This window comes from Xiphophorus hellerii, chromosome 3 (genome assembly GCF_003331165.1).
Source record: "Xiphophorus hellerii strain 12219 chromosome 3, Xiphophorus_hellerii-4.1, whole genome shotgun sequence".
NCBI classification, from domain to species: domain Eukaryota; kingdom Metazoa; phylum Chordata; class Actinopteri; order Cyprinodontiformes; family Poeciliidae; genus Xiphophorus; species Xiphophorus hellerii.
The window spans coordinates 25,035,421-25,050,173 of NC_045674.1; the positions used below are offsets into that span (position 1 = coordinate 25,035,421).

The 14,753-nt window shown below is 40.1% G+C and overlaps 1 protein-coding gene across 2 annotated transcripts; it reads left to right on the forward strand.

Moving 5' to 3' along the window:
- The first annotated feature begins 211 nt into the window (after positions 1-211).
- Positions 212-14,444, forward strand: LOC116717695 (proline-rich transmembrane protein 1-like). Of its 2 annotated transcripts, XM_032559243.1 has the most exons (4): positions 212-510; positions 3,186-3,410; positions 13,370-13,498; positions 14,219-14,444. In XM_032559243.1, the coding sequence occupies exons 1-4, from the start codon at positions 382-384 to the stop codon at positions 14,222-14,224; spliced, it is 489 nt and encodes a 162-aa protein (XP_032415134.1). In that variant the 5' UTR covers positions 212-381; the 3' UTR covers positions 14,225-14,444. The 2 variants fall into 2 exon arrangements, with proteins under 2 accessions (XP_032415134.1, XP_032415133.1); XM_032559242.1 differs by lacking the exon at positions 14,219-14,444 and having other exon boundaries at positions 13,370-13,990.
- Positions 14,445-14,753: the final 309 nt, after the last annotated feature.

Here is a 14,753-nt window from a genome sequence, read left to right on the forward strand (position 1 = left end):
ATGTTTTTGGTTTTTCAAAAGTTTGATAAGAAGGCTAACTTACAAAAGTCATGGTCACTGTTTTTGTTTTTAGCACCACTGAGTAAGATAAGGGATGCTGCGACCTCAAACAGGCTTAACATTTTTTGTGCAGGATTTTATTTTTGAGAGCCGGACCGGAAGTGTTGCTTTGAATTCAACACACTTGACGCAGCTTGTAATTATAATTTTTGAGCACCCCGGTTAGATCTTTTACTCCAGGTGCCTTTCGTGTGGAGGACAGTCTTAGCGTCCTTGGAAGAAGTGGTTAGCAAACTATTCGGGAGGGAAACGAACGTTCCTTTTTGCTTTTGCTTTTTTTTTTTTAAAGTGATATTTCTGACAGGTGAACTCTGTAATTCCATGGATTCTGACAAGTCAGCGACTGCTCCATCCTGGGACAATGAGAAGTCCTCAATGGTCCAGAACCCACCTCCACCTTACTATGATAACCCGGGAGTCGCTCCGCCGGGCCAGGCTTACCCCCCGCAGGTAAGAAAAAAATATATATATATTTATTAAACTTTACGACTTTGTCTAGTTTATTTGTAGGCTATATTAAAAAACAATATTTGTAAAATTTGTAAAGTATCTTTGCTTTAGTTATTAATTCCTCACACACTTTCTCTGTTTTATTCCTCCTACTTAAGTTTTAGATTGTTTTTTTTTTTTTTGTCCTTCTAAATCTCAATTATTATTATTTTTAATTTTAAGAAAAAAATAAATGATCCAAAAACTATAAAGTAAACTTGTTATTTATAATAATCAGTTTAAAAAAAACGTTGCTGAATCAAGACCCAGCCTAAATGATGGATTGCTCACTTCCGATGCCTAAGTGAGAATTTACTCTGGCGTAATCGAGACGGTTGGTCTGTGACTAAGAGAAATATACTTTTGGTTTCAATTCACCTGTAAGGTTCAGTTCCTTTCTTAACCCTTTTCATCTCATCTTTCACTGTGGGCAAACAGCAGCATGGCGCCTGTGAATGAACGGGCGTGGCCGTGAATGATGACGCCATGGTGTGATAAACCTCAATGAGTAAAATAAGTTTCAGATATTCCATCTATAGAGACTTTTCTTACTCACAGAAGACAATACTACATGTCAAATATGACATAAATGCAACCTTGTATGACGAAACATAAAGGGGTTATGAGCATCTGCTTGTTCTCATCCGGTGATGAAGGTAACAAAAACAAGTGATTATATATATATATACTTTTTAAGATCCTTCCTTTTTGAAGGTAAAAATGTGTGCCCGCTCATCGTTTAGTTTGGTGCCTCGCCCAGCTGGGCAAACAGACAACCATGCACACACGCGTGAGCAATTTGGAAACGGAACCAAATAATTTAGCAGTCCTGTTTTTTTTTTTGGACCAAAGGAGGAGAACCCACCCACACGTGGACGGAGAAGACATAGCAAACACGACACGGAATGACGCAGAACGTTGTTGTTCCAAGGCAAAGGTTTGAACCGCTGCCTGCGCAGTGGATGGCAAAGTGATGAAATAAATAATAAAGACAGATGTTTTCTATCTTTCTTAACATCCTACATTGTTTTTTTGGTCTCTTTCAGATTGTTAAAAAATAAAAAAAAATTTAAGTGTGCAAAGGTAATGTGATCAGGTTAAAGTTTTTATCCGTTCTGACAATGATTCATTGATTTTTAGTTTAAAATTGAAACTAAAAATCAAGTGAAACTTAGATTTTGGGTTTAATTACTGGTTTCTGATCTGCAATGTTTTATGTTTTGACTGTTAAGCAAAAAAAAAAAAAGGGACTTTTGGCAGCATATAATATGGAGGAGGTTTTGGTCAACTGAAATAGTCAATGAGTTGTCCAGGTGTCTCCAAGTAAGTTCATCCAATTCTCAATCTGCAGCTCTATTTTTAAATTTAGTCTCTGCCATTTGCATACTTCCTTTATTCCCATGTACTTATGCTACTGTGTTATAGGTTAGTTTTTCTTTGTAGAAGGTATCGGAGTAATGTGTAGAAATGATACTGAGTCACAAGTTGGTAACTCATCTTATATGCAAAAAAGGTACAATTGAAACCTCAAAAGACCAAATTTCAAAGAGGCCCTGTCAAAGTCCTTTAGTTTCAAAATGAGCACAAATCGTCATCGTCATCTGACTTGCTGTGGAGTTGATACGAAGAGTTAACGCCCATATGTGTGTGCTAATCTGTATTATTGCCCAACAGCTTGGCTTTTGCCTGAACAACATCGAGATATTTTGTAGTTTGCATGGAAACGTAAGTCTAAACGTTGCTATGTTCCTTGACTTACCAGTCCTGGAAAGATGCAGGTTTCACATCTTCTGCTTCTCACTTTTAAATGAGGATTTTCATACTTTCCGACCTTCAGCAACACCTCTTTAAATGTTTGAAGTATTGGAATATTCCAATTAGGTAAAACCACCACAGCCTTCACCTTTTTCCAGTCATGTCTGATCATGTGAATTCCCTACAGATGCTACTGCATTTTTATGACTGTAAAATATTTCTCCCAACTTACTCATAGGGAGGAAAGAAAGTGACATAACAGATTTTTGATGACGTCTTGTGCAAGAGCTTCCTTTGGTTTCTCCTGTGCAATGTTGGAGTTCGGAACGGTTCTGCTGTCCCAGTTTTGCATATTTTATGCAAGTCCAGTTTGCAAACCAAATAAAAGGTATATATATATATATATATATATATATATATATATATATATAAACAATAGGATTCCAACAAATGATAATGCATGCACTCAATGCCAGTAAGTGGCTCTAACAGGAATGGTGACCTATGTAAGTGCGCTGTTTGCAACCACAGCTCCTCTTCCTCATTCCCATTCTGCACACAACCAAATGAACACACACACACACACACACACACACACCCCCACACACACACACACACATCCAACACACCCCACCCAACTTATTGTGCTTCTGATTTTCGTCTTAGGCAATCCTAACGTTGAAGAGCATTTGTTTGTTTGTTTGTTTGTTTCATTGAACCAACACTTGGTTACAAGAAACTCTGGTTGATGTGGTATAAAACAGTTCTATACTTTAGAAACCAACACTGGTAGTTGCCTGAAACATAACAATGAAGAAATGTCCCCCTCCATTGTCATCCAGAAATATGATTCAATTGCTTTTTATTTTTGCTGCCTTCAGGGTTATGGATACCCCCCGCAGCAAGGCGCCGTGTACAACCAGCAGGCATACTCACCGGGCCAGCAGTACCCGGGGCAGCCGGCCCCCGTCGTCATGCAGCCCACCGTGTACGTCACCCAAGGCCCTCTGACCAACCCCGTCAACGACTACCTGGGCTACTCCATCTTCACCATGATCTGCTGCTGCCTGCCGCTTGGAATCGCTGCCCTCATCTACTCCATCTCGGTGAGTTTCTTCCACCGGTAATCGTTTGTTCTCTTTGATCCCTGCACCGCCGGTGAACATATATCTGATTGTTTCACCCCAGGAAGAGATGAAACGCCAGGCTAGCCCCTGGTTGCATGTTCGTGCAGGCCTGTGTGTGCGCAAGCTGATGTTACTGCACTTGTTCAACCACATTGTGGCAACAAAAGCGGGATTAGGAGGAGGATTCATTTTGTCTTGTAGGGTCTTACTTTCAGCTCCACTTTTGTCTTCAACGACAAAAACCGCTGTCTGCTCTAGCAGGTCCAGGTGATTTTTAATTATTTTTTAAAAGGGTATTTATTCAGTTTAGTTCAAACCAGACACCTTTTTAGTGTAAATATTACCAAGCAGAGTCAGGTGGAAGATGGATTGTAAAAAAAAAATGCTGTTTTTTTACTGTGACTTTTAACTTCACTGCAGCCAAATTGGATTTTCAGTTTAACTTCTAACTTATGTTAATTAAATAGAAACCAAAACGTAAAGACGGTATGAGATTAAATTACTCAATTTACAACACAGCACAGGGCTTTATTATAGAAGTGTCAGATTAAAGACGCCCCTTCTTTTTGAAGAAGTTTTCGAAAACCGTGTAACCTTTCTTTCTTTCTTTTTTTTTTGCCAGTTTATAATTTACCACTTTATGTTATGAATTCAAAACGTCCTGTTTTGGAGAAGTAAATGGCATTTAATGTACAAACTGTCCTGCTGGTTTAAAATGCCTGCAGGTCGTTGGGAATATCTGAGGCGCTCTGCGGGAAACTGTGACCTACAGCAGTCATTGCCCTCAGGTGGCTACTTTATCAGTGGTATTTAACGAATCATTAACTTAAAGATAAACATAAACTCAGACACCAAAACATTGTGATAAGTAAGATTTTAACTTGTTTCAGCTGGAGACACTCCTGTTAAAAGTGGATTCTGAAAATGTCGACACGTATGTGACTTAGAAAAAAATACGTCTTTTTCATGTTTGTTAAAATTTTCGCCATTTTGTGACGGTTTAATATGAGACAGACAATCTCCCTTGCCTTTACCTCGTACTCCTACTGAGATCTGCAGGAATGCATCGATCGGTCAGAAACAACCAATCACAGCCCGGAGGAGGGACTTAGTGCAGTCAATCATTCTTGTGTATGCTGCTCTCAACATGTTTAAACATAAAAAGTATATCTGACTCAGTAATTGATTAACAAATCAATAACGGCACACATGAGAATAGCTTGTAGCAACATTAATTAGCTTAACATGACTGGGCTATTACTAGCAACTAGCATGTTAAACAATTCCAAGCGACACATAAATATTAATATAACACCCTACATGAACCTTTAGCAAAACTTTATAAATATTTTGGACTGTTTCTTTACTGTTGAGCCAATACTCACTTACTGACGACCCAAAACAGCAACGACTGAACCGCACCTCTAAAACAACGGTCAGCTCTCGACCAGACTTCACCACAGTAACGCTTGACTGACAAGGATGGCTGCCAAACAACATAGCTGGAACGGTTCTAACTCTTCATCACAAAGTTGGGTGATTCTTGCTCTCTTGTGTTGATTTGGTGATGATGGAGTGTTTTCTTTAGGGGGAAAAAAAAAAGCGGAACAAAGCAAAATCCAACATAAGTCTACAAGTCGCATTCCCATTTAGCTTGTTTGAGTGAAGCCCTGTGGAAATACCCATCATGACTTTTGTGTTGCTGCGTTCAGTCGACATTCATCAGCGTTCAGACGTTTGCCGAGATGCGTTGAGAGTAAGCCCCGAGATGTCTAGAAAAAAATCGTTGAGTCGCTTCTCAATTTGAATTCTTCCTTTTCGGGAGAGAATTTGCTAAAGCTATGCAGAGACTCTCAGCTGTTTGGGCCTTTTTTTTTCCACATGAGAAGTCTCAACAACCTTCAAGGTTGGCTTTCCTTCCTCGATAGATAAGGGCTTTTTAGTTTTACTGTCCCAAAGCAGACAAAAAAAAAAAAAGATAACGTCGCCCCGCCCGCTCCAGGTTGCAAACACAAAAAAGGTTCATCTGAACCTTAACTCTGAACAGCCCAGGACGTATCACTCAGATTAAACTTTTAACCACCAATGAATGGAGTTGTGTTGATGTGATCACATTACTCCACAATGACCTTGTTGCCGGTTAAAGAACATTACTAAGGGAGCAAATAATCTTCGACACAGAGGCACCAGTTCTCCTTTCTTCCTTGACAAAGAAAGGGAATTGACCAATCCTTGTAAAATAACACACTTCCTGTTCCCATGGTTGCCTTTAGACAAAGACCAGAGGTTTTTGCTCACACAGTGTTGACTCAGGTGACCTGCTTTATAACTGGACATCGTACAGTTTTTATGCCGTCCTAAAAGAATGTACAGTAAAAAGAAAATCTTTGTTTCGACTCCAGAAGTCAGTCGAGCATTCGTTTCAGAAAACCTTTGGAAATATCGGCTGAAGTAAGAGTTTGGTTTTTCTACAAGAAAAAAAAGATTAAATTGTTTAAAATTACTGGTCACATTTCACTGTGAAATCAATTTTAAATCACTTTAGAAATAGATCATCTTTAGATCAAAATGACATGCACGGTTTTTACATTTGCTGATCTACTTACCTGTGACTTGTTGAATAACAACAAGACAAAATCTTATCTTCCAAGCAAGCTCCTACCTCTGCTGACATCACACAAGGCTACTGATTAGAGTTCATTGGTGGTTTTTCTTGCTCTTTTTCCCCCTTTATTTGAACATCTGTGAATTAAGTAGGAAACGTCTGCAGCATATGGCGACATTATGATGGAAGTTTATGTCACGGGCTTTCATTTCCAGAGAACCAGGCAGCTCGGAAGTAGAAAACACTGTTGCCGTGCACTCCATCAGCAAACGATTTGTCCTTTTGTAACTCAAACAAAGTGCATCATCTGGTCTCTCTCAGAGTAATGGGGTAATTGGTAATGGCATAATGATGTTTATTGCATCTCTTCTGGGATCTGCAGTGTTATCATCTTACCAGAAGAGCAGCGAGACAGGAAACGTTTTCCTTTCCACAACAATACTTGCAGGAAGAGAGGCCGCTGGAATGCTGTTCGGAATGGAAAAAACTGGAGTTTGTTCGAAATGAACAGCATTTCGAAGAAACCGCGTTTGCTTTCAGGACCCTAAAAAAAACTTTATTCTCCTGCGTGTCCTACAGAAGAGTTTCCTGCTTTGGTTTATGCATTCTCCTAGGCGTTGCTTCGTAGTGGCTCTGCGTGATGAATATGTTGTTTAGGGTTGATATATACTGCCTTGCAAAAGTATTCAGAAACACTTGAACTTTTCTCCATTTTTTGTCACATTACTGCCGCAAACCTCAATGTAGTTTCATGTGATCTTTTGTGAGAATCTCTAGTTGTGGTGTGCGACACAAATCTAGCCGGGGAAAGAGTAGCAAGAAGAAAGCCATCACAGATAAAAAATAAAAATATAAAAAAGTCGTCAGATGTCTTGATTGCCCATTGACGCAGTTCATCTAGTGGCCACGGGAAATATGTTGAAGAAGGAGCAAAGACCAAAACTGAGATTTAGAAACATGCAAAGGCATGTCTGAGGGAGAAACTAGCGTAGCACGTTAGCCTGATGGGAGGATGGATGCAAAAGACTTCAGGCTGAAGTAGAGATCCACCTTTTAGCACAACAATAATGCAGTCAGAGCTGGTATCAGTTGGTTTAAACTTTTTCAAATTGTTGTGTTTATTAAACAGTCCCATATTACTGAAAAAGATGGAGGAGCCGCCAGCGCAGAAAGTTAATCACATGAAGAGCTACTTGTCGGCTAAGACTTAATCATTTATGATCTGTTTACATTCAATTGTGAAGACGCTGTAAACACAACGTGGTTTGGGATTCGACCGTTAGGTTTTTTCCTTATTAGGACTCGCGTCTGAGGGCTGAGATAGCAGCAGGCGGAGACGGCAACAGGATGCTGCAAAACAAACTTCTTAATTCCACTGAACCCACGGCCATCGGGAAAACGTCCTGAGTGGTTTTCACTCGAGTTGGCTCCTTTTTTTTTTTTCTTCCTGCAAAGACAGTAAAGTTGTTTTACACCGGAAAAGGAAAATAATGGCAGAAATGTTGGAGGTGGACAAAATCTGCTGCAAATCAAGTTCAAATAATTTTTTTTTTTTGTACTGTTTTGAACAAGTCTGATCTCAGATTCGGGTCAACGCAGTTTGTGCGGAACGTCAAGACAAGCAGCGTTTTGTTGGGAATCTGAGCTTACCGCAAGCCGCTCTCCGCCTTTTGTGTTAGCGCCATGAAAGGGTTGCTTTCTTCCTCTTCAAATCAGCCTTTTATTACTGCATCAAACCATTTTGGGTCAACTGTCATTGCGTGCGAGGGCGAGGGTGTTTTTCGCCAGGCGAGAAACTCCAGCATGGGATCATTTCCTCTTGTCGGTCTCAATGTGCAACCCGTGGTTTCACTCTTGGTGGACATTTGGGAAATGCAGCCCTCCTTTAAACTTACTGTTGGCAATTGCTCAAGAATTTCAACATTTGCAGTATGTTTCTTTATCATGAGCGTTTTTTTGGGGGGGGTTGGGTTTTCTAGAATGCAGATGTAAAGATTGACTTTTGCAGTCTGGTAAATTGAGGCTTGAATAACCTGTTCATCTGGGGTTTTTAAATCAACTGTTCATTCTGTCTTTCAGTGTCTTTGAATATGTTTGAATAAACAAACTCAATTATTGTACATGGTTGAACAAGTGTGCTTTTCCCTTTCAGCGCTCCAGGGTGTTACTCACAAATTACCAAAACGCACAATGGGGAATTTTATCTACAATCTTGACTACGTGTGGCACCTTTCAGTTCTCTCCCTCCCCCTCCAGCCTCTACTGGTTTTTCATACGTTACTGAGCTTGCTTGAAAATGACAAAGCAATATTCTTTTACAGCCAATATAAAGTTAGACAAGCTGTAGGTCTCTCCCCCTGACGGTAAGCATAATAAAAACCAGATATAAAAGTTGATGAGCGAAGGTTCTTTCATGTTTTCCATGATATTAAAGTTTTTCTTTCTTCTCCATTTTGTCATGTGACAAACCTGAAAAATGCACTCCTATCATAAAAACCCAGAGTCCCAGCAGAGAGGTCAGGGAGGGACTTTAAAACTTTAAAAACAGGGTTCGATTACACTGCTCAGGCCATCATTTCAACGTGGAAAGAGTGTGGCACAAGAGCAAGCCTACCAAACGGTGGCTGCCACACCTCGGGTAGACTGGATAAATATGAGCTGTTTTGGGGGAAGGCTTTTAAAAAAAAAAAAAAGAAGACATTGTAAAGTTCTGTTTACGTGTAGGGAACAATAGACGCTCGGAAAAAGACTTGTTCAAATAAGGCCACAACTAAACGTGTTTTACCACAAGTGAAAAAAGCTACACACGTCGTTCCTACTGTGAAATATGTTGGTGAGAACTCTGTTTTTGTGGGCTGCGGGGGGGTTTTCAAGGTTGTTTCAGGACTGACTTTCTGAAACAACAAAGTCAAGCTAATTTGTTAGTAAGTGGGGAAAATAACCTTCCCTATATGTAGTAAGGTTAAAGGAGACCAAATAATGGTCAAAATGAGTAAAAAAAAAAAAAAAACAATTGAGAAAATGGCGAAATTGAGAAACAAAATCCCTCTGAATGTAGCCATCTGAATGCAGCGTCCTGTTTTCTTCTGAGAACAGAACGCTCGAAGCTTATATCTTTCTGTCTTATTCAGATTTCTGTTTTATGCATTTTTTTCCAACCCTCTTTTTTTTAATTATTTTTATTCATTTCTTTTTTTTAAACGAGGAGATTGAAAGCAGTGAGGCACATTGCAAAGACATGGATGAGTCGACCTTCCCTCGCCTTGACTCACATGGCCGAGCCACTTGTGAAATCTGATTTTCTTTTTGCGCTCGGCCCTCTTTCATTTGTTTACATCTCTCGTAATGGGCCTTCCAGTCAGGCCGGCCTCTGCAGACCGAGAGAACAATGGCAGGAGCAGCATTATCGCGGAAGCGTTTAAAACTCAATTTAATAATGGAGCTGCAATCAGACCCAACGGCTGAGCGAGCGTTTTTGTTTTTGTTTTGTTTGAACACCACATCCGTTCAGCATGGTTCTGTCAGACTGTGGGAGTGGGTTAGAGTTGGGTGAATAGCTCTGTGGATGCATCCTTACCATCTCATAACATTCCTCCAAATTCAAGGCCAGCAGCGTGGCAGCTTTAGCTGGGTATTCATGGAAAGACATCCACCCTGAAGCTAAATGGCATGCATGTTGTCTTTGTTCTGTTAACTAAAAGAAAACAGTCTCAGGCAAAAGAATGTATCCGATAGAGTTCTGTGGAAAGCTTCCTTCACTCCCACACTCCCTCACAGATTCCTTCTGGGACTTTTTTTTTTGCTTTGTTTTTTTGTTTTTTTTTGGCCGCACTTACATGTTTCAACTCATCAAACTGATTCAAATCATATCAAAGATAACCAGAGTAAATCAAAAAGGAGTTTATTTATCAAGAATGAAATCTGTCCACACCAACCTGGACCTATGGGAGAAAAGTGAACATAATGATTGTGACGTTAAGGAGTTGCGATGACTAGCAATGAGTCGCTGACGTTGGCCATGGAGGGATTTTGGCAATTTTGATCACAACTGTTTGAAAACCTTATAAATCTGGATTGATAGATATCAGTGAGTTTGTTTCCTAGTTGTTAATTTCTGTAGATCTGGCTGTGATCTGTTCCTTTTTTTTTTTAACTCTTTTAGGCGACTTCATGACTCTCTTAGTGATCAGGATTGGATGTTTGGATGCTGCTTCTGAAATTAAACTCAGATTTTCAAACACTTTGGTTATTCACCTGTATTTTACGGCTTAACAAAAGAAGGGATTACTTTCTCACACTTGGATAGCGCTCCCTCCTGAGAAGTTAAGCCATTTAGTGTATTTTGTATTTTTTTCAGGTTGTTTTTATCTCAACACTTTTTGACGACTTGACGGAAAGTTCATAAATTTACGCAGCTGCACGTAAACCTTAATGTGTACTGAATTTTCCCACCCTGAGCAAATAGTTGAACATTAACATGTCTTTAGATGTCAGCTGGGAGAAATGAAATCGCTCTAATGGTCAAGCAGCCTTTATGGTGGCTGCAGAGGGACATAACTCTGACCGGCTCGGCCACGTTTACTGTAAACGTGACGCTACTTCCTGGATTCAATCTTTCTTTGATCAACCTACATGCATTTTCACATGAAACTCAAAGGAGATTCAAACTCTTGCGGGTTTTTGAAGTTTTTTTTATTTTTATTTTTTTATGCCTGGGCTCATGTACTGTAACATTGTAGCAGTGCAGCTTGTTGCGTTTGGCTTCATATCACTTTAAGATGAGATCCAAGTGACTGCACTGCAAAAACAAAAAAATCTTACCAGGTTGTTTTTTTTTTGTTTAGTTTCCAGTGCAAATATCCTAGCACACTTGAAATAAGACAAAACTAAATTACAAGTAACTTTTCATTAGGATAAAAGAGCTTGATTTAAATCAATAATTCCTTAGTATTGATGAAAAAGTTCAATTTACAGATTATTTCACCTGTAACGACATTTTTCCTGTTATAAGTGATGTCATATTTCATATCTGCACTAAAAACTAGACTAAAATTACTTGGTATGATCTTGTGTTTTTACAGTGAATTACTGAAGTCCAGTAAGTCCAGAATGCTTATATTTGTGTAAATGGTGACCTTTCAGTCTTGATTTTCATTTTTCTCTTCTTTTTTTCGCTTAGAACATGCAAGATTACATAGACACTTTGCGAGACAGACGACCTCGCCAAGCTTTTGTGTTTTGTTCTGCTTTAGTTCGTCTCCACGTAATCGTACATTCTACCCACGTTAAACAGCTGCCTAAGCTCATCCACGGTGGCCCCGTTCTCTATCAGACAATGGAGAAGAATGCAGACTCGGACCGAGCAGATCATTGGAAGGGGGCTTACGGTATTTACAGCACTTGAGCAAACACAGCCTAATCCACGCGAGACGAGTGCAGAGGCAGGAGAGTGACGAGTGTTGCAGAAACATCCCAGGAACGAGGCTTGCAGGAGACAGGAAGTCGCAGTCAGGCTGGAGCATAAGCAGACCGCTGAGGAGCACAACACGATAAAGTCAGAACAAAGCTGATGATCTGTTGTAAGCAAAACCCAAAATGTCGGCTGCTTGTTCTCATTGTGGTGCACTGTGTGCTGTACGCAGAAAATATGCGGTGCAAAACTAAGAGTGTAAGAACACTGAACCCACCAGGATGGTGGAAAACTAGAGCTACAGCCGCCCCGGGGCGTTCTGCCGTACACCAGCTGGCAAGAACACAACGACATGGGCGGACGGAGAGGGAATCGAACCGGCAACCCACCAACTGGGGGAACAAACTCCTACCACCGTCCCCACAAGACCAAAAAATAACGTCTTTCAGTCAGAATGTTCCCAGATGAGAAATACTTGGCTGTAACTGTTTTAAAAACATCTTGCCAACAATCATCAGAGAACGTACAATGAAAGAACAAATGCTTTCAATATCATTATTAAGGACAGTTGGTTTTGAACCTAAAAATTCAATAAGAAAAAAAAAAACCTCAAAACTTTGAAAAGAAAACTTCGAAGCTTGTTATAGATTTTGAAAAGTCTTCTCAGGATGTAGTTTGCTATTCACACACACAGTTTACATTTTGAAATTGATTTCAGGATGACCTCACTCTAGCCTGAAAAAAAAGAACATTTCAAATCCATCAATAAAACCAATGGCATTGATGCCCATGGTGGGGGTGTTCGTGCATCTGTGTGTGTAAACTCTTCATTGGAACTCCAAGTGACAGAATTACACTGCGTGTTAAGTGGAGGCGTGTGCGTGTGTGTGTGTGTGTAGTGGGAAACCCTGCTTGTTTTTGTTCCCTTTTATACACACTACTGGAATACACACCATAAACTTTTCATTTTCAGTTCTGTAAGGAGCAAGATGAATCGCTCCTTATTTAAGAAAAACCAACAGATATGCTGTAGTTGGAACAAAAATATATCATAAAAAAAAAAAGTGCCTAAAACTGCTGTACCAGTCAAATCTGTGGGTTCTCCTACAGATGTGTGCTGGGGCAGAGCTGCAGATGTTTACAGTACAAACATCACATGCCTGTAATGTACTGTAAACAGCTGCACACTGTACAATTACAATTTTTACTTACCATTTAAGTTGCTATATTTTTCCCATTAGGAGTGTAAGTGCTGCGACCTGTTAGCTCCCCCCCTCCCACATGAGCATCCATTTAATTATACACCTTTGCGATCGTGGAGCCTGAAGATAAAAACATGCGGGTTCGGTGTTTGTTTTCCTTTGACTGTTTTGTAGTTGCGTTCGTTGTAAGCCCACTGATGGTAACTGGATGCTAACTGCTGATTAGCATCGTTTACATACCAAACTCTGGGTTTTCTCGTGGGGAACGTTTGTCCTCCTTCCTCTTGCACTTCTCCAGGTTGGTGTGTAGTTTCAGTGGCTGCAGTGCATACAGTAGATGTTGAGGATTTCAGGTGTATTTAATTCGTCACCTATACTCTGCTGAGAAGCATGAATCAAGGTTGAGATTTTTCCCCGGATAGGCTTATCGTGTGTGTGTCTCCTGTCCAGGCAGCCGAGGCAAACACTGTGGTGGGTCTGGTTCCCTTGCAGTGTTGGTAAAAAATGTTCTCTATTAAAAAAACAGGGGGGGGGAGGGGAATGAGATGTTCCTCTTGTTGCACCATTAAACTCACTGACTGGATAAAGCGGCAGTTTAATATTCTTCCTTCGTGTGCCGCAGAAATGAGATTTACTTTCAAACTCCGATTGCACTGCGTCTGTATGTGCCCGTTTTATTTTATTCAATATTTCCTTGTTGTTGTTTTTTTTTTGCCTCCAGGCCCGTGAAGCCAACCACACCGGTGACCGAATGTCTGCAGAGAGGAACAGCAGGACCGCCAAGACGCTGAACCACGTGGCTCTGGGGCTCGGGCTCGGATCCCTCGTCCTTTGCATCATTTACGTCGTGGTAGTTGTCGTCATGGCTTCCGCACGCTAGCGTCTCTATTTCATACCTTTACTACGCATGCCTCTGTTACGTAATGAGAAGCTGCCCTGCGGTTGCATTATCGAATAATTGTGTTAAAGAGAATGTAATCAGTGTGAATTTTTTTCCATCGTTGTTTTGTAATCAAAATGATTAAGGACCTGCTACTCGTCTGACAGTTTTATTTTTGTATAAAATGATTTTTTTATTATTATTTTTATTATTTCAGACAAAGTGGGACAATCAGTCTCTCACAAAATCAGCATAAATTTAGAAAAAGTGGAGCTGCTGTAGCGGACGCAGCTTCCTCTCTATTGGCTCTGACTCGATCTGATTAAACCGAATTAAACCGAACCGTTCCGACGATTTGGCAATGATTTTATTTTCCCTTTTTCTACTCTTTCCGAACCATGCTTAAAGGGCTTTGTTTCTCAATAAAGAACACCTTTATAAATAAAAGCGCAACGTAAATCATTTTGAGTCCTCCTCTTTCCGTTTTGCTTATCCAACTGCAATAAAAAAAAAAGAGAAAAATTGTCCATTTAAGACGTGAGTTTGATGTAAATTTAAAGTTGAAGCATTTCTGATCTTGTCCTCCGACGTGTTCTTGCTTTTAAAGGGAGATTAATGCTTTTTTTTTTTTTTTTTTACCCCTAATACTGCAACAAAAGACGAACATTGATTTTTATTTTCCCTCATTAGACATGAACAGACAACATTAGATGCAAAGAGAACAAGACATGACTCAAGTCTCCAAGATGTCTGCAGAGGCCTGAGAACGTCCATGGAACCCTTTCCACACGCCGAGCCTGTTACAGTAAACGTTTTTGTCTCCACTTGCCCCGCCCTCGCTTCCTCCATTCACTCCTTCATCACACGAGTTCATGTCCAAACTGATGTTTCAATAAACTTCTGCAATTGCTGTTCAGCTGTTCCTTTTTTTTTTTATTGCCTTCTTCAATTTTAAGTCCTTGTGCAATACAGTGGAACCATTTCTCTCCACCATTGCCATTACTTAGTTCCATTTTCTCAAATCTGTTCCTTTTTGAGACCGTGGGATTCCTTGTCATCGCCTCGGATTTTTCTCAATGATGGCTTAGGAATAACAACGGAAAACTTGAGAGAGAAATGTACAGATATAGGGACTTGCAAAAGTATTCAGTCATAGTTGGGTTTTTTTATCATATTCCATACTCAATGGATTTTCTTTTAATTTTATGTGTTACACCCCCCCAAA

Excerpts from the sequence above, each read along its gene's own strand:
- LOC116717695 (XM_032559242.1), top strand. The coding sequence starts at position 382 with ATGGATTCTGACAAGTCAGCGACTGCTCCATCCTGGGACAATGAGAAG. Across the intron at positions 511-3,185 it reads GCCAGGCTTACCCCCCGCAG|GGTTATGGATACCCCCCGCA; the intron begins GTAAGAAAAAAA and ends TGCTGCCTTCAG. Across the intron at positions 3,411-13,369 it reads CCCTCATCTACTCCATCTCG|GCCCGTGAAGCCAACCACAC; the intron begins GTGAGTTTCTTC and ends TTTTGCCTCCAG.